This window comes from Procambarus clarkii, chromosome 56, assembly GCF_040958095.1.
Source record: "Procambarus clarkii isolate CNS0578487 chromosome 56, FALCON_Pclarkii_2.0, whole genome shotgun sequence".
In the NCBI taxonomy this organism is placed as follows: domain Eukaryota; kingdom Metazoa; phylum Arthropoda; class Malacostraca; order Decapoda; family Cambaridae; genus Procambarus; species Procambarus clarkii.
In genome coordinates this window covers 24,870,112-24,888,780 of record NC_091205.1, presented here as the reverse complement: position 1 = coordinate 24,888,780, position 18,669 = coordinate 24,870,112, and the positions used below count along the sequence as shown (strand labels likewise).

The 18,669-nt window shown below is 37.2% G+C and overlaps 2 protein-coding genes across 6 annotated transcripts in view; one reads left to right on the top strand and one right to left on the bottom strand.

The window, feature by feature from the left end:
* LOC123770781 (tudor and KH domain-containing protein homolog) overlaps positions 1–18,459 on the top strand; it is a 43,017-nt gene extending 24,558 nt beyond the window's left edge. The window contains exon 12 of one of the 2 annotated variants that reach the window (XM_069305911.1): positions 18,333–18,459. The gene's annotated coding sequence lies outside the window, so the exon portion shown is untranslated. Of the gene's footprint in view, positions 1–5,628; positions 5,757–18,332 lie in introns of those variants that run through there. The other variant, XM_069305910.1, reaches the window with a different exon arrangement.
* Positions 340–18,669, bottom strand: part of LOC123770782 (metallophosphoesterase 1 homolog) — a 20,202-nt gene continuing 1,872 nt past the window's right edge. Inside the window, exons 2-9 of one of the 4 annotated variants that reach the window (XM_045762934.2) lie at positions 17,223–17,438; positions 16,886–17,048; positions 15,088–15,225; positions 14,798–14,917; positions 11,245–11,334; positions 6,156–6,384; positions 3,652–3,847; positions 340–3,331 (exon numbers count right to left, since the gene is read on the bottom strand). In XM_045762934.2, the coding sequence (XP_045618890.1) occupies positions 3,304–3,331; positions 3,652–3,847; positions 6,156–6,384; positions 11,245–11,334; positions 14,798–14,917; positions 15,088–15,225; positions 16,886–17,048; positions 17,223–17,438 (1,180 nt within the window). In that variant the 3' untranslated portion in view covers positions 340–3,303. Of the gene's footprint in view, positions 3,848–6,155; positions 6,385–11,244; positions 11,335–14,797; positions 14,918–15,087; positions 15,226–16,885; positions 17,049–17,222; positions 17,439–18,669 lie in introns of all 4 variants that reach the window. The other 3 variants (XM_045762935.2, XM_045762938.2, XM_045762937.2) reach the window with 3 other exon arrangements.

Sequence of the window (18,669 nt, the reverse complement as noted above, 5' to 3'; positions counted from 1 at the left end):
ATAGTCATATATTTTGCACAATATATTGGCATCGTTGGAACACGGTGTTAATGCGAAATGTGTTTTAACAAAGGCCCTATCAGAAGCTCCTCTTAGCTTTTGCATTAGACCTAACCAACCAGGGTACCCCTACTTTTAAGTCACCCCTCAGCCACCTACCCCTGCCAGAAGTCACCCCTCATCTGGCCAGACCCCCCCTCAACATATTCTTCTACTAAGATAGTGCCTTGATTTTATGTACTTCATGTAGTACTGTGGGAAGGTGGCTTATAGGAGCTACCGAAGGCCCTTTGCTTTGACAGTAAAGATTTGTAACCTAAAGGAAAAATCAAATTCTAATTTATTAATATTTTATTACAGCTATTTATTACATTAAAATATAATTTGATATGCTCAAAAACTTAACTACATTCTAGTAATTTGTACAAACTAATATAAAAAAAATAAGCAGCTCAATCTACTAGTACTGTACTTTAAAACTTTATACAGTATAATAAACAATCTTATTTACTTCAAATATGGAAATTAGCCAACTGTAGCCACCATGCATACTCGGTATAAAATAAAAACAAAATGGTCAATACAGTACCTAAAACTAATACTAGTTTTGCATAAGAGTCTGAGCAAATATTAATCACTGAAGCACTCAAAATGAAATACAACATTCTGCTACTCCAGAAGCATGTTGAACTAGCACCAAATTTCACATTATGTACTGTGCTGATATTGAAGATTATACATTGATCATTAGGTCCTGCAGCACTCATCAATTCACCCCTTGTTGATTTCTGCCTTGGTTTATTGTATTGCTGCTTCAAACAACTGTAACTCACATTTACAAACTTTTTTTGGTCAGAATAACAGTTCAAAATTTATTTCAAGCATCATTTGACACTTTACACTACTTCCTCTTTATCTAACATGATTTCCATATTTCAAACATGAATGTGTCTATTTCCTACAAAACGTCTCAGTTCAGGTACTTCAAAGCATACATTATCTTCACCCATTAGCATGTCTTATTCTTAATCTTTCAAGATCAACCATTATCATAACTTGAATTTTGTGCACCAGTGTTTGAATGCTATTTTGAGCCATACAGGTATTGTTTCAGGTGGCCACCTGGCCTTGTACGCGTGTTCATTAAACATCGGGTAACATAAAAAGAGGTTGATTTTTTGACAATACTTAGCCCTTAAGAGCTAAAAAGTACTACTGTGAATTGTTAATTATCCACTCTACTTGTGTTAAGGTTTTTTTTTTTTTTTAGTCCACCACACTTCTTAGTTTGCTTATTTTGTATAGTACAGTAAGTGTATTATGGTTTCTTTTGCAGTCATTTTTGTTTTTGATTCTCTTAAAAAGTTAATATATGTGAACAAGCTTGAATGGTCCCCAAGCATATATGCAACTGAAAACTCACACCCCAGAAGGGACTCGAACCCATACTGCCGAGCACTCTGCAACTGGTGTATATATAATGTGTGTGTATATATATGAAAATGTTTGGTCAGTCTAAGGTTGGAGGCCAAACATTTGGGGCTATCCTCGGCCAACTTTGCAGAGGAAATAGTCTGGGGTATAGGACGGACATAGGCTGGTCGGGGTTTACCTAAGTTAAATACTTTTAAGAAATATCAGCCTCTAACTCAACCCACACCTGTGCAATTTTCATGAAGTCAAATTAAATTGCAGGTGTTTTTGGTAGTGTGAAATTACTCCCACCGTTTATCGGAAGATTTTCATTTTATTATTGCAAAACATGCAACAATATTATGAACATTGTTGCATGTTCATAATATGCAACAATGAACTTAATTCAATCTGGTTACAGTGATGAAGACACAGTAGTGAAGATTTTATGGTGAAGATAGTATATACAGTACAGTGAAGATGTGAGAAAGGGGACAGGGGGATAACGAGGGAAGAACTAGAATAAAATGTTCGGGAGGGGGAAGAAAAGGAGTACAGGGTGAGGTGGGTGAAATGGAGTGGAGGGCGGGTGGGGGAAGAAATAGACATTGACCCAAGAACTTCTGGGTGCCCCTTTAGTATTAAAATATAATAGATTAATAAGTGATGACCAAACCACATGTTCAAAAATGAAGAAACGATGTTGTTTTGGTCCATCCTGGATCATTATCATGTGACAAAAAAGGAAGGGATGGGCAAATAAGGTAAGAGTGAGATAAGAGGTGATGAGAAAAGGCAAAATTAAGAATAGGATGAAAATAAGAATAAGAGGAAAGGTAAGAGTAAGAAATAGGGGGGGTATGAATAAAAGACTGGGTAAGAAAATCCGGAAAAAGAGAGAGGGCAAAGCTCAAGTCGGATCATGTTTCTTAAGAAAGAAAGCATTTATGTATGTACTGTGACAGGAAATATTTTAGAAGACCAATCAATGGGATTATTAGAGCCCTTGATATGACAATAGAGAGCATTGTTTGTGTCAGCAGACTTAGACGTAATAAATACAAGTGTTAAGTCTGCGTACAAACAATGCTCTTCAGTCATGTCAAAGACTAATAATCCGCTAGATTGGTATTCTTGTAAAATAATCTTTCCTGCCTCTACTCGTCAGACGCCACCTTGTTGAACCGGCTCTGATACACAACATGCCCAACATGAACCTTAGTCCTGGCTTTGTTGCTGTTTATGCTTCCCTAGTACAAGACATACTTAATTGTTCTAACATTAACAAATGTGATATGACTTAATCTTTGCCCCCTTTCTCTTTTTCTTTCCCATTTTTCTAAACCTTCTCTTATTCATACCCCCCCCCCTTAATTCTTACCCCATTTCTTACTCTTACCTTCCTTTTCTTATTTTTCCTGTTTCTCCTCGCCTCTCATCTCTCTCTTACCTTATTTATTTCCCTGTTCCTTCTCCTCTCACACAACTTGATAATAGTCCAGGACGGACCAAAACGTCGCCGTTTCTTAATTTTAATATGTTGTGAGTGTAATTCATTGCTTGTAATGGTTAATAAGTTTTTTATTCAAGACATTGTACTTCCCGCTGCTCCAAAATTTATTTTATTAATAGTAGGAAGGTAATATCCTTTGCCTTTCAATTACTTGTTCGGTGTTGTGAATATAATGCAGTATTTGCAGTTTTACTCTTGATATTTGTTATTGCACATTAACATGCAAGAATAAATTCTTTGGCTCATCAAGCTACATAAGTCTCCCTGGCTTAGTGCCTCCTTTTGATAAATACTTTGATTTATCAAAATATCACCTTATCCATGTTATACAGTATATATATACCCTGTACCTGTACTGTAGTTTCTTCACTGGGGTTCTATGGAAACCCAAGGTAACTAGAGGTTCTGCAAGAGATACAATGTTACAAAAGTTGAGAAATGCAGCTATACTGTGCTCTTATGTAAGAAAATAAATTACCCCATATAATATCCATTTATATTTTTCTCAAAATAATACTTTAATGTTATAAAATATAATTTAGAAAGTCAAATATGAAAATAAAGTTTTTGATTATATATTTTTGTGACTATTGCATTGCAGTGATATAATCTTGTTCAGAATGGATAATAGAGACAGGGATTTGTCTGATAAGGTATTTACTCTTGCTCAACACTGATCCCCCCCACATAAAACATAACACAAAGCCGATTAATGAAGTACTTACACACGATGATATTTAGGTCCAAATCCTAAAGTAAACCCACAAATATGACACAGGTTCACAAGCTGGTTTTTTACAACACGAAGGAGAAATGGTAAAAAAATTAGGAAGACAATACCAAGGGAAATCAAATACAGCCACAATTGTGTGAAGCGAGACGGTAGCCACAGGACGGTGTAGTGAACAAGGCCAGACTTTTCTGCAAATATTAAACAAATGCACCTTTACAAAATTGATGATCAAAACAATTTTGACGAACAGTTACAAACAATTTAAGTCCACAAATTTAAAGTTATTGCAAAATATTTCTTGCACAATTTTGAAAGAGCATTGTCACAATTTAAATACACAAATTTGTAATCAATTTGACAATATATTTCTTGCAATACTGAACAAAATTACCACAACTTTACTAGTATCTTTTGTTCATTCTTTAATGATATAGAAATAATGTGAGGCACAATTAATATTATGGAATATTTATGAATTTAGAAGATACTTTTGTATGATTAGCAACAGCCACTCTAGTGATATATTGCCTCAAAAGTAACTGCATATGACCATGTCAACTACAGAATTCTCTTGTTCACTGCCTTTAACCACCAACTAATTTATCAATATATTTGCTTTCTCAGCGGACTACCAATGTTTTCTGGGAGGTGGGCCATATTTGTCAAAGAAACAAATATGTATACAAGGCTGAAGGTATATACAATTTTCTGTCACTCCTCTAGAACACACTGGAGGAGTGACAGGGAGGCTTCTAATAAGGACAAACAATTTTCTGACAAAAATGTAAGCAGTAATCAAAAGCAATGTATCTAGCTGGAGAAATGTCACTAATGGAGTACTACAGGGTTCCATTCTTGCACCAATAATGTCCATTGTCTCCATAAACAATATACCAGAAGGAATACATAATTGTAAACATGTTTGTTAATGATGCTAAGATTCTAGGGAAGATAAGAAACTCTGACAATTGTCATGCCCTTCAAGACAACTTGGACAAAAGAAATGCGAGGAGGAACACTTGGCATATGGAATCTAATGTGAATAGATGCTACATTATGGGATAGGAAAAAATAGACCACGCATGACTTACAAATGATGTGAAAACGCTTTAAAAAGATTCTGATAATGAAAAAATCGGTTACATGTAGACAATCTTAACATTTTCGTTGCCTGATGTCGCTGCCTGATATTGTCACGGAACCAAAATTCGGAGCGTGTGTGATAACACAAACGGCGGCATTAATTATAAAATTTGTAAAAATTCCATTTATTGTTCGAATACATTGGGACTTGTTTTAAAATGCTCACCCACTTCTGCCCATTCTCTGTTTACCCCATGTGGCATCATGACCCCGCCGTGTGGGTGCCCGTCCATGCTGGAGGCTCACTGTTCTCGTGACTTTGCTCATGACAGCTGCATCCTCCCCTCAAGTTAAAAAGTTACCCTATCACGGGTATTTGTTGTTACCGGCTTTATAAACACTGCAAATTGACTTCCAGATGGTTCCGTTCTTGATTAGTATCCAAGCAGTGAAAGAAACACGTTTGAGGGAAAAGCTAGTGTGTGTTCACCAGAAGTACAGAAAAGTGAGACTTGTATGTTTTTATATGCAAATATTCCTTTACAGCATTATATTGCAAACAATTTGATACCAAATTAAACAACACAGCAGGAAAATTGTGGTGAGAAAACTGAAAAAAAAAAAAAAGAGTACAAACATTTGAAAGACAGTGTAGTGCGTGTGCAGATGGGTGCCTGCTCACAGGTAATGGTCGGCCAGTTTTCAGGTTTGCTGCGAGTGGCTCGCCTGGCCTTTTGACCATGTATGCATATATTTCTTTAGAGCATTCTATTGCGAACAATTTGATACCAAAATGAACACTATAACACGAAAATTGAGGTGGGAAAAGTGAAAACAGTACAGACATACTATTGCGCTCGTGGATAATGCTCGGCCAATTTTACAGTGCGCGCTCACCGGAAATGCTTAGCTGACTTTGGGGTATGCAGCAGTAACCCGCCAGCCCAGTGAAAGTGTATGTATATGTCGTGCCTATAATATATTACTGTTGTGTAGTTGAATTAGGGTCTCATTCCCCTACAGTCATTATTCTTGTGCACGGGCAATTTCTGGGACATTTTAGGAGATAGTTCTAAGCTATCCACGAGCCAATATAAGTGCAGCACGTAACAACAGTTGGAACAAGTTAAGAAAGAAGATGGTGGAGGCCAAAACCATCAGTAGTTTGAAAGTGTTATATGACAGTGCTAGGAAGACGGGACACCACAAGAACGGCTTTCATCCTGTACCTATACTCGGGCAATTACGATACTGCGATATTAAATGTTTACAAATTTTCATAGCTCTTAAGAGTTTCCCAGCACATTTAAAAATTTAAACAAAATTAGGTTGAAAGGCTGTAATCACTTCGAGAATAAATAATATACTTAATATAAATTAAACATACAATAAATATAAAACTTAGTTCCTTACCAATAACAGCTGTTCCATACCCATACTGCTGTTTGCCCATCCGGTAGGAGCAGGTGGGAACTGTCACTTCATGTAACCTATCCTTGGAGGCATCAAAATCCCAAATTTTTCTTTCTTCTTTAAGAACACGAAATTCTTGTGCTTGTGCTTTGTCCTTGGTGCCAGCAAAATGGAAAGATTCATGCTCGTGTCCAGAGAATATAAAGGATGGATGTTGTTGTAATACTTTCTGTAAGAGATAAGTTTAAGCACATTTTATTTATACTATGGAAAATGTTATACTGTACATCATTATGAACTTGTTTTAAAAGTTCATACATCTCAAGTAGAGTACTGTACTATAATTATTTTCTCCGCAAAAGAATTTAATGATGACAGAAAATCAAAGATGCCCATTAAGTTATATCAATATAAAATGCCTTGTCTTGCCCTGATAGACCTACCTAATAGCAATTTGCATAATTTCCTAGGCAAAGTACAGTATATCAAATACAATACTTCAATATTAAATTTTGCAATACTGCACAGGCTCATTTAATACATTGAAAAATAGTCTTCACATTAATTGTCTTATTCTGACTATCAACCATTTGAAATTTGTTTAATGCCTCAGAATCCTGTATCAAACTGTAAATCTAGCTCTATTTATGCATTACTGTATTATTCCTGTGTTATTTCTCTTCCTTCACCCTTTGTACTATTTAAATCTTAATATGACAGATTCTGCTCCTCTCCTCTCCTTGTATAACACTGTACTTAAAAGCGTGATAAATATAAAACGGCATTGAATGTAATAAAATGCCTCTTTCTGGTAGAACCTCGGTGGTTCCCTAAAGCTGTCTCACTGAGGCAGGTTCCTCACTATTGAGTCGCGTCAGCCATATATGACTGACCGACCAGAGCCAGAACCTGGCTCCCTTCCACCATCACAGAAGTGCAGGGAGTAGAGGATTGTTACAAACAGAGAAAATATCCAAAGTGTGAGCGAAGCAATACAAAACTGCAATGATCACAGAAAACCACCACTAAAATAGCCAAACGACTCTGTGAATGAGTATTCAAATCCAAATGAATTGCTCGAAACTAGCTTTCATCCCAGCAATAAGCCAGTTTGGAGCTGAAAAAGCCCTAAACCAATACACCAGGTAAGGTGAGGGAGGGGGAGGAGGGGACTGAATCTGGAAGCCCACTGAGACTACCAGAAAAAAGTGTCATTACACCAGCATTGAATGTTGCTCCCTGAAGCTATCTAATATAGAAGTAAAATATGGGACTTGCCAGGGAGGAGGAGAGCAGCAACTATAGTCATGAAGACGAGAATGTTGAGCCAGCAGACTCAATCCAGAGCAACACAAGCCCAGCTAGGATCGGGAATATTTACCAGATAATGAGCAGGCAGAACCCTGTTAGACCTGCAAACCCCCAAGTTCAAATATCGGCCCATGACATATTAGCAAACACCAGTCGAAGCTGTGAACTTGTAAACATCATGAGCACAAGAATAGACTGCAGGCTGCCTAGAGTTGATAACATTGCAGACAACCTGGGACAGGAAACTAAGGACACTGGGTCAACAAACAGGTTGCCAATCAAAGCTGAGCAGGTGATGCACAAGTAGAGACAGTGGCGACAGGACACAACAAATTATGCACCCCACCCAGACAAACTAATCATCAATTGACCCCTAAAGGGCATGACCCCTTTAGAAGCCAACTATTTCAGTCTTTGCCAGAAAAAGGAGAAAACTGCAAACAAAAAAACTGCTCCTCAGAGCCAAAGGATCAGATCACTATCACCACACCTCCAGAGGAAAGATTTAAGCTCCCCCAACACCACAACCAGAAGCAAGGGCCAACAAAATCAGTGGCTGAAGACAGATGTCCCAGACCTGACACACAAAGAGCTTATTGAGAGACCAAGATGGCTAAGGAGATGCACGAGTTGGCCAGAGGTGGAAGAAAGCACAAGATAAATTGTGAAATGGTGCTGAAGATGTGTCGATGCTAATCTGCTGAAAGAGTCAAAGTCTCAGAAAAAGGCCTATGATTAGACATGGAGCCAGAAGAGCTGGAAACCAAGGCCGAGCCAGCCACCAAGAAGACAGAAGTACAGACAGAAGAACCTTGCCTGAGTACATCTCCAACCTGTACAACAAATGAACTGGAAAGAAGAGACAGAGAAACCCCCACCTCAATTAGTTCAACAGAAAGGTATCCACTGTTGAGTCTCATGATTGAAGCCACATAGGAAGGGAAGCTGCTGCTTCCATTCCGACATAATGAGGTCCACCTCGGGGCTACTAAATGTCCCACATGAATTGTTTGCAGAGTAGTTTGGCTGTTTTGGTGCTTCATTGTCTATGATCTTTATAGTTGGTCTGTACGATATTGCTACACAGTTTCTGGATGCTTTCTCAGTGATAATAATAATAATAATCCACTGCTCCCTGTGTCTGTACGAGGGAGCCAGGTTCTGGTTCTGGTCTAGGCCATAGAGGACTCCAGTGGCTGATGTAACTCGGTAGTGGGAAGCCATCTCAGTGTGATAGCTTCCAACAGCCACCAAGGGCTTCTCCAGAAGATATGTGCAAACTCCCAGATGGCTTGGTTGGCATCATCATTCATTTATCTATGGTTATATACTTTATATCGTAACCCCCTGTGGAAGGCAAGCATGTCATTAAATCCAAACTCTTGGCCTTTAGGTTAAATTTCATCATTTATTTCTTAATCTCATTTTACCTTATTTGTGGTCTTTATTTTTTTTTATCCCTGAACTACTATCAATTCCTTTTATTTTTATATGGTGAAGAAACCCTCTTTTTTTTATTAATTTCATCCTTGCATTCACTTTAGACTGCAACAGATGCTCTATAAATGTTACATTATCATTTGTCTTGAAACTAAAGGTAACTATTTAACTGCTGAATCAACATGCATAATTCTTCATCAATGTTCTAAACTCTAATGTTGCATCTTAAAATACTCAAGGATACGGAAAAGAACTTGGTCATTGTCAAAATATATCTAGAGGATTCTACATGCTTCACCTTGCTTTAAAGGCAGGCAAAGGATATACTATTACAAAGGTAAAGAAAGTGATGTACTTTGTTTGGATTTTAAAGTAAAATTATCATAGAGAAACAAGCATAGTAAAAAATCTAACTTTAAATAAATATCAGATATTAATGTTGACCAGACCACACACTAGAAAGTGAAGGCACGGCGACATTTCGGTCCGTCCTGGACCATTCTCAAGTCGATTGTGATATTTTCAAACTGACACAATCGACTTGAGAATGGTCCAGGAATGGTGTGGTTTGGTCGACATATTTCAGCCACGTTATTGTGACTCCTCGTCTGCATCAGATATTAATATTAATTCTCAATGCAATAATTTATGAACTATGAAGGGAAAGGGTAGAGAGAGATCAGGAAGTGAAGGTATGGTGAGATCAGAGATGAAGGGTTATGTAAGTCACGGCTTATATTTCTGAAGTACAGTACCTGTATAAATTTATCAAGTGGGGTTGTAATAAAGAATTTTCCTGGATTTTGTTCAGTGGTGTTATACTATGTGATAGCTACCAATTCCATAAACTGTTTTAGCCTTTTTTTTTTTTTTTTTTTTTATAAGTTTAGAATTTTTAAAGTTTGTGAATTATTACTCAGAATGTATATGCCACAAGCTTTTTTGATGTTATCAACATGTCAGACATACAATCTGTCTATATATATCAATGACATTTTACTCTCTCTTGGGCTGGATGGTGAGCGATGGTTTTGCTTCAGGCAGGTCGGTGTTCAATCCCCGACCGTCCAAGTGGTTGGGCACCATAATCCTCCCCACATGGATTGACACTTTCCCCTGATAATTCTCTCCCCCAAGAGCTCCTATCAGGGGGGGGGGGGGTGGACACTGCAGAAATTTCTCCTGGAGGCTCTTATCACCACACAAACTTTAACTCTTTCAAGCTCTTATACCCCCTTCCCCTACCCTAACCGAAACAGAATGACAGTTTATTCTCTTCACTGGAAAGACGGCAAACATTATTAGCATCTATAATACAGTCAAGATACTGCACCAAAACTCCATGCAATCAACAACCTCATCAGAAACAGCACACGACACTAGATCAATAAGACACTTGTTTATATTATAGTATATATTGTGTTAACTGTGACACAAAATACGTACCGTAGGTGAAACATCCAGCAACATAGATGTGAGGATTTAGAAATACAAATGTATGTGTGCCAAGTTGATAACACCAATAAATATTTGTGTTGCACACAAAACTGGAATACCTCGTGACTTTTAAGGATATTAAATAAATATATCAAAGAAAACATGAGAAGAGTCAGTTGTATATACAGTACAGTACTGTAAAATCTGCAGCCATCACAAAGTTTAACACCATCAAACATTATGTAGGGAAAATTCAGCATTGCAACTCCATGAACTAAACTAATGCTTTTGAGATATTGTGACTTGCGTCATATATAATCCCTCATCTAACCTCATCACACTTTCAACGCTGAGATCTCACCCAGCCTTGACTCCCCTTATACCTTTATAGTGGGGTATATCCCTGTGAAATTTGATAAAGCCCTTACAAGCAAAATGTTATCTCCAATAAAGTCTGTGGTGTTTCTCTGCATTGCTGTCTAGTTTATGCCATGTTTGCCCTTGCAATGTTTCTGCTCTTAGCAAGTACAGTCACTAAAGCAGGCTTTGGTAATAAGTCTATTCAAAATATTAATTAGAACATTGAGAAATAATGTATTCTATTTTTGGAAAGGAGGGGGAGAAGGGGAGGTAACAACTTTACAGTAAACTATAAACGAAGGATGAAATCCATTACCGACAGGTCATAATATACAGTACAGTATATACTATTCATGTACTATAAGGGGCTCGCATGATTGTTTCACTACAAAAAGGTTTGTCATTCTTTCCTAATAAAAAGGACAAAAGTATACACCACAAATGCAATGGGTCCCTTAAAAAAATATCAAATCAGGATGTGCTTCTGCTCCATTAAAAATAATGGTCATGCAAATACTGTATTATCATGGTAGAAGAATACCAAATCCTGTGGAGCATATCCCAACTGGTCGACACGGTTGTGGCTCACACACACAATCCAGCACGGAGCATAACTGCATATGTGACAGTCCTGTAAGATTGTTCTTCTCTAATTTAAACACTTATTTCCCTAAACAGCTCATCCCAAAACCTTATCCTGACCCCTTCTAAGTGTTATAATGTTGTAATGGGTTGGCACTTTTCCCTGATCATTCCCTCCCAGATCAGTTCTAGGATTTATAGTTTTTCTGCATTTCTGTATTATAAGATTTTTGTATAAATATAACCATGTTTTGGTCAAGAAGAAAATTAAAAGAAATGCAGTAAATTTTACTGAAAATTCTAGAGGGCGTATATAAAATTATGAATACTGTACTTCTTGACATGCTTTTCTCATTTACAGCAGTGCTGATATTTGTATTGATTTATTGAGTTGAGTTGTCTGACTGACAGCAGTCAAGCAGGGTGACATTCTAGCAATTGTAATGCAGACATCTTTATTCCCAGATCCTTTACATGTTGCTTTCCTACTACGGGGAGATTTGATTGTGTTTTGTACCCTGTATTTTGCTTTGTTTTTAGTTTTGCCATACCTAAGTACCTGGAATTTACCACTGTTAAACATCATGTTATTTTCTGCTGCCAAAGCAAAATCTTTATTAATAGCAGCTTATAGTGTTAAAATGTCTTCTACGGAAGCATTTTTCATGCTGATTTTTGTGTCTGCTGTAAAGACGATATGAAGCTGTAACTTGTATTTTTGTCTATATCTGATATCAAAATAAGAAAAAGCAATAGTGCAAGGACTGTACCCTGAGGTACAGGGCTTTTAACCATGCTTAAACTCGATTTTATTTGGTTGAGTGTTACTCTTTGCATTCGCTTTAACAAAAAATTTAATATCCATAGCCCTACTTTAGCTGTTATTTCTACTGACCTCATTTTGTAGGCTTCATGGTCACATTTATCAAATGCCTTTGAAAAGTTCATGTATATCACATCTGCTTTCTGTTTATCTTCTAATGCATCAGTGGTTTTGTCATTGTGGTAGAGTAGCTGCAAAAGGCATGATCTCCTTACGTTGACCTGGGTTATGAAGGTCACTGATCTCCATAAAACTGGAGATCTGCCTCCTGATCACTTTCTCAAAAACTTTTATTATGCGGGAATGTGCGACTGGTCTATAATTCTTAGCTAATACTTTGCTCCCTCCCTTGTGTAGAGGAAGCTATATCTGATGATTTAAGCACTCTTAATAGCTCCCTCGTGTCCAAGCTTTTCCTTCACACTATGCTGAGTGCCTTTGCTAGTGACACTGCATTTCTTTATAACTTGAATCCTATGTGTGTGGACCCGGGGCTAAGTGAATACTGTACAATACATGTGGAAAAGCCCCGACAGATTTAATATATTATTTTGCATAATTATGTGCTCTACATATACTGTGCAGATAAATGTCTGACTAAAATTTATTTTGCCAAGATATCTGCAAAATAAGGACATCGTGGAAAACTGTAGAATTAACAAGTTAAGGTAAGGAGTAGTAGTAGTAATTCAGGATTTACCCAGTCATGATGGTTCTTGCTACACATGAAGCCACCTAACTAGGCCACATTCTCCCCACAGATGCTGATACATAAGTACTTTAATACTTAGTCACTTTCTAAATATGCATAATTAAATGACTTGAAAAAGCTGGAAATTTCATAGGCACACAGAAATGCAATACAAATTATTATTCAGGAATGTTCGAGTCACACCAAACAATTCATAGATAATGATGAAAAATGATTGCAGTTACAGAGTACTGTATAAAAGAAATAATACTATAGTACAAATCATTCTTATATAAGAATAAAGATACACCAGTACAGTATTGTATAATAAAAATATTTGATATGTTCATGGGTCACATTAGATAATCTTAAAGATAACAGCTAAAGAAGAATTAATAATAGCATTAAAAACTAAGGAACGTAAAATTCAAACAGTTTCATCTTGATTTATAAACAGCACCCAGTCTATAAGGGAATAAAAAAAAAAACAACAGATAGAGACTTTGCGACTAAGGATATTAGTCTTCAAGGTTCAATATCATGAGTACTGGAGTTAAATACCAGAAACTATAAAAAAAGAACAATACTTCACAATAGTCCACCATAGATTATCAGGGCTGAAAAAGATAATAATATTAATTATCTTCCTGTACCTGGAAACAAGGAATGGAAAGGCGAGACCTCTATCCACCTGGGCTCAGAGGCTTCCTTTACTATACAGTACTGTACTGTATTGTGTAATCTAAGTAAATATGGATAGATTGTAAACAATTTGGATAGAAACATGGATTGTTCTGCTATCTCTCTATACCAATGCGAATATAGAATATTTTTTTATGAAGACTAAATAAATATATAACTTGTAAAGATTTCATAATGATTATGAAACCATTCGTGCATAAAGCAAAGATTAAATTACTTTGCTTTAATTTCTCTTCAAGTCGTCCTTTGAAGAGGACTAGTGACTCGTCAATCTCCGCATTCTGTCCTGGTACAAAATAGTCACGGAACTTGCCTCTCATATCACTAAAACCTTTCCCCACCTTCCAAAGTCTGTCGTGTCTGTCTTCATTTTCATTTTTTCAAAGTGCAGGCACCTGAGAAGCAACAAGAACCTATCACGTGACATGTATCTGTTGAACACGGGGGATGGAACAAGGCTGTCTTTCCTCCAATAATCCTGGATGACGTGTTTCTCAGAATGTTTCATCAGCATGCTCAACACGAGAAATATGTACATTTCCTCATTTGTCGTGTCCTTCCATCGTGTCATGCAAGAAGCAGGTAAAATGTCGGTGTTTATGAGGCTGTGATCATATCTGTTCATCAATTTTGAATTGTTCCCAATTTTGAATTGTACACTATACCTATAAGATCCCTGAGGCGCGTTGCGCACCACTCGTCGAGCGCCTACAGGCACGTTGCACAGTGCAGTGGTTAAACTCATACATGACTTCGTTCTCATACACTATAACTCGTCCTCATATTTAGATACCTTTTTTAACTATGATACCTTTTAGTACCTTTTGTAACTATGTGGACCATCATACATTTATTTATGTAATGGACAATTAGTAGAATTTGGTACTATTCACTTTATAGGGTCCAGAAAAAATAAAGGTAAACACCAAACTTGGTTCAAAATCTGCTTGGAAAAATCTTCGGAAACAATATGAGAGAAGAACCTATTTTCTGACATATTCCCAATTTCTATTCCCCCGTCAAGGCCACTAGAGATGGAAGCTTTCAGGTATATTCAGGTAAAAAGTGAATAACTATACAGTACTGTCTTTAGAATTACTGTAGTTATTACTGTATGTATTTATAATTAGCAAAATGGATGAATTTTAAATAGTTTTTAAAATTCAAACTCTTGATAAATACCAAGCATACAGGGAATTCAAGTTCTCAAAATAACGAATATTTACAGTATTTATTTCACTGAATTTTTAAACAAATTTTCAATAAATGCATGCTAAAAAATGTAAAGTCAACTACCTCCTTTGCTTTTGTTCGTGTAATGGGTAACAGCGGTATGTGTGACAATAGTACGCGTAGTCTACCATCCTTGTGTGGAACAGTTGTGGTCTTAATGTCAACGTCATCCATCACTTGAACCTGGAAAGCCACATGCAAATCAGAGGACAAACAAGAAAAGAGATCACTGTAAATGCTTCCAGGTACAGTAATGTTATTACACACTTTTTTATGATCAGCAGAATGGGTATTAAAAAAAGGAATTACAGTATTATGATAATTAGACAAAACTTCAATTATTTGTTACTTACTTGAATAAAGTCAATGAATTTATACTGTAGAGTAGTTGACTGGTTGAAGATTGAATAGAACCTCTGAATTTTGTTTGGTGTCACCCGGTCAGATCCCTCTCCACCAATATCATTGTCTCCAGGAACATATATTGTGTGCTAAGGAAACACAAATGTTAAGAGTATTATTTTGGAATCTGCAATAAGATATAAGATCACATTTAAAAACTAAAATAAAATAGATATGTTGATCATAGCCTATCAACAAGGGTTTCCCTGGACAAGCATATCTCAGGATTCAAATACGGTGGTCTAATGAGCATTTGGGGGATGAAATGAATAAAGGGTATTTGTAACGAGTCCAAGATTCAGCCCTTTGGCTTGAATCTGGCTCCTCCAATGTTCGCCAGGTTAGAGCAGGAAGTGGTGACTCGGCTGTCTCTTATGGGTCTGTGCTTCCACCGTAACCGGCGGTGGGAAACAGCTCTGGCGAGGTTGCGTATTGGCCATACTCGCTTAACCCATGGTCACTTGATGGAGCGCCGCCCTGCTCCTTATTGTCCTAGTTGCATTGTCCCTCTTACGGTCGTGCATGTCCTTCTTGAATGTCCTGACTTCCAGGACGAGCGTGTGTCTTGCTTTCCGACCGCCCCTCGCGGTCACCTGTCCCTCGATAGAATTCTTGGTGACTCGGATACTTTTGATATCGTTCGCCTTATGCGTTTTTGTTCTCGTATTGGCATCCTTGGTGATATTTAGCGCCCTCTGATTATTTTGCGTATTTGATGGTGCTACATAGCCTTCCCGGTTTGGTGCCTTCTTTTGATAATTACTTACTTACTTATGGGTCTGTGCTTTGGCCTACCTCAACTACCGCCCCTGGTTTGGGGCGCCCAGCCATTCTGCATATTAGCTTACTATTACTAGGGAAGGCAACCAGAAACCCAGCAACTCGAGCAACCCGTCCTCAGACCAAGTCCATTTTATCCAGTGGTCGACCCCAAAGACTCGTTCAGCAATTTTTAACATTCTGCTTATTCAAAACAGAACTTTTCTCAAATATAAATTAATATTATTATATATTAGCATATTGTGCATATTTAGGCACTGGTTAGGTTAGGTGTTTAGGTTTTGTTGTCGATTATTTATATTTGTAGTACGTGGGTGAAGTATTTACAGCATTGTAGTTCAAACAAAAGTTGTCAGTGAAGCACTTGTTCCGGAAGTGTTCGGACATCATCATCAGTTGTGAGTCGTGTGTAAACCATTTTTCATTCATAAACAGTGTGTTTGGCGGGTGTATGGCATGGACTTAGGGTCTTTGTTTAGAGGACGGACCGAGTCAAGACAAACTACTGTTGGATTCAAAAGAAACTGAAACCTCAAAACCTGCCCAAAGAACTCCCCCCAATTATGTAAACAAACTATCAAATTCTCTCGGTGCTAGCACAAGCACGTTCAATGTATGTTCTCCACTCGTTTGGGAGGAACGGGACAAGCAGCTCACTGCCTGCCAGGGTCTGAGCTTTCAGTTCTAGAGCAGACATCCATAAAATAACCTGGAAGGGAGGAAGAGGTTCAAGGAGCCACTGGGGCTCACCCAGAAATTGGTATTTCATTGCATTGAACACTGGTTTATTATATACAGGTATAGTACCTTTACAAGAAAAAGTATTTGTGTGAATATTATTTAGGAAGGCACTGGGGTTAAATTTAGCACTTAGCTTACCACTAAAATGGAAACAAATACTAGTACTGTGTACAGTATATATTACATACCTACATAGATAACAGCTAATTTTTTAGATAAAAATATTACCTTCACATAGTTTGGAATGTACATAAGACTTCTGAAATCTTGAACTAGTGAATTAAAGTCAGCGTCACTAGCAACACTGCCATCGTTGAGAAGATCACCTAAAAACACAACAATATCTGGCTTTGTCTTCCACAGTGCGAGATGAAATCCGCGACTAATAAATCTGAAAATAGATACGTATGGTAATGTAATTACTGTTTATCTGCTATAAAACAACAAATATAATCAATAACATTTTCAGAGTAAGCACATGTTTCAGTATATATTGCAAAATATTATTGAAAAACAGTGTACAGTAATAATAATTTGTTCAACTGTCTATGCAGTAAGTCAATACCTGTTAGCATCCCAAGTTGTAAGAATGCTACTTGGGAAGAAAGGCTCTGATTGGATACTCAGAATCTGAGGATCTGCCGCTATTAATACCCGGACACTGTCTTCGCTGTCGTTACTGATTATTGGCCAGTTAGTGGCCGTGAAAGCGTAAGAAATCCACTCATTCAGTAATACCACACCAGTTAAAAATACAACAACAAAACGGTTCCGTGTAACTCTGAAATAAAGAGAGACCTGTGAATAACACTTAGTACTGTACTGTCATCCACAAAATTGAGTATGTATCAAAAGTTTGGAACACGAAGATAAACTTTTAATTACAGTAATAGAACAGCACTATTTTATTTTAAAAGTTTTAAGCGTGTTAAAAATATATTTATCAGCATATTATTCTGCCTCTCCCTCACATTTTTCAGTATTGCCTGCAAGCTGTGCAGTTTTGAGATCTTCACTCTGCTAAGCGATATATATGGCACCAGAGCAATAGGTACCGCAGCTTTCCTGTAGGGTTATATATGGTGCTTGGGATTAATGAGACAGTATCATTCAGTTAGAATAAAATGCTAAATTATCAGTTATGTGAGAAAGTGGCTTAAACAACTGAATTGTGGAGAAGTTCACTACACTCAGCCTTCACTGCTACTGTAGTCAAGTTCTGAGGTTTTATGACAGATTGACCCATGTGTAACTTTCTCCTCACCTAATCTAATATAACCTAACTTATTCATAAATTCTACACACTTTGGATTGCAGACAGTTTACATACAAGTTTCGACTAGATGCAATCTAACCATAACCAAACTAATGATATATGCTAGAAATGTATGACTCATACTATATAGTAATGTACTGTTAATTAAGTAAAGAACAATTGTCAAATATTAAATATATCTCGTAATAAGGAACACTAGAAGGCCACAGGGCTAACAACACTGAAACCAGGCATGATAGGGCAGATTTCATTGAAACTTTTAAAATACTGAACAAGTTAGAGGATGTTGATCCGGATATTTTCTTCAGAAGGTCAGATGTACCACACAAGGAGCAATGGTTTCAAATTCAACTAGCCACAATGTATGACTGAGAACAGGAGATACTTTTTCACCCACAGGGTAATTAACCCATGGAACCGCCTACCAACCGAAACCATGACTGCCAAAACTGTGTCAGATTTTAAAATATACCTGGAAAAGATCAAGGCAAATGGAGGGATTTTCGACAAGCAGCCAGCTTCCCATCCTCGTTGAGGCCACTAGGGATAGCGGCCCTCAGGTAAATCAGGTAAATAACGACAAAATTTCTTATTTTCAAAATTACTACCATCTGAGATGCCAATTTAAGAAATGATTGTACCCCCATCTGGAAGAATCATTATGTAGTCTGTTAAATATTGCAAGATGGAAATCCAAATGTATATGAGAATTAGCAATCTTAGAACCATGCTAATG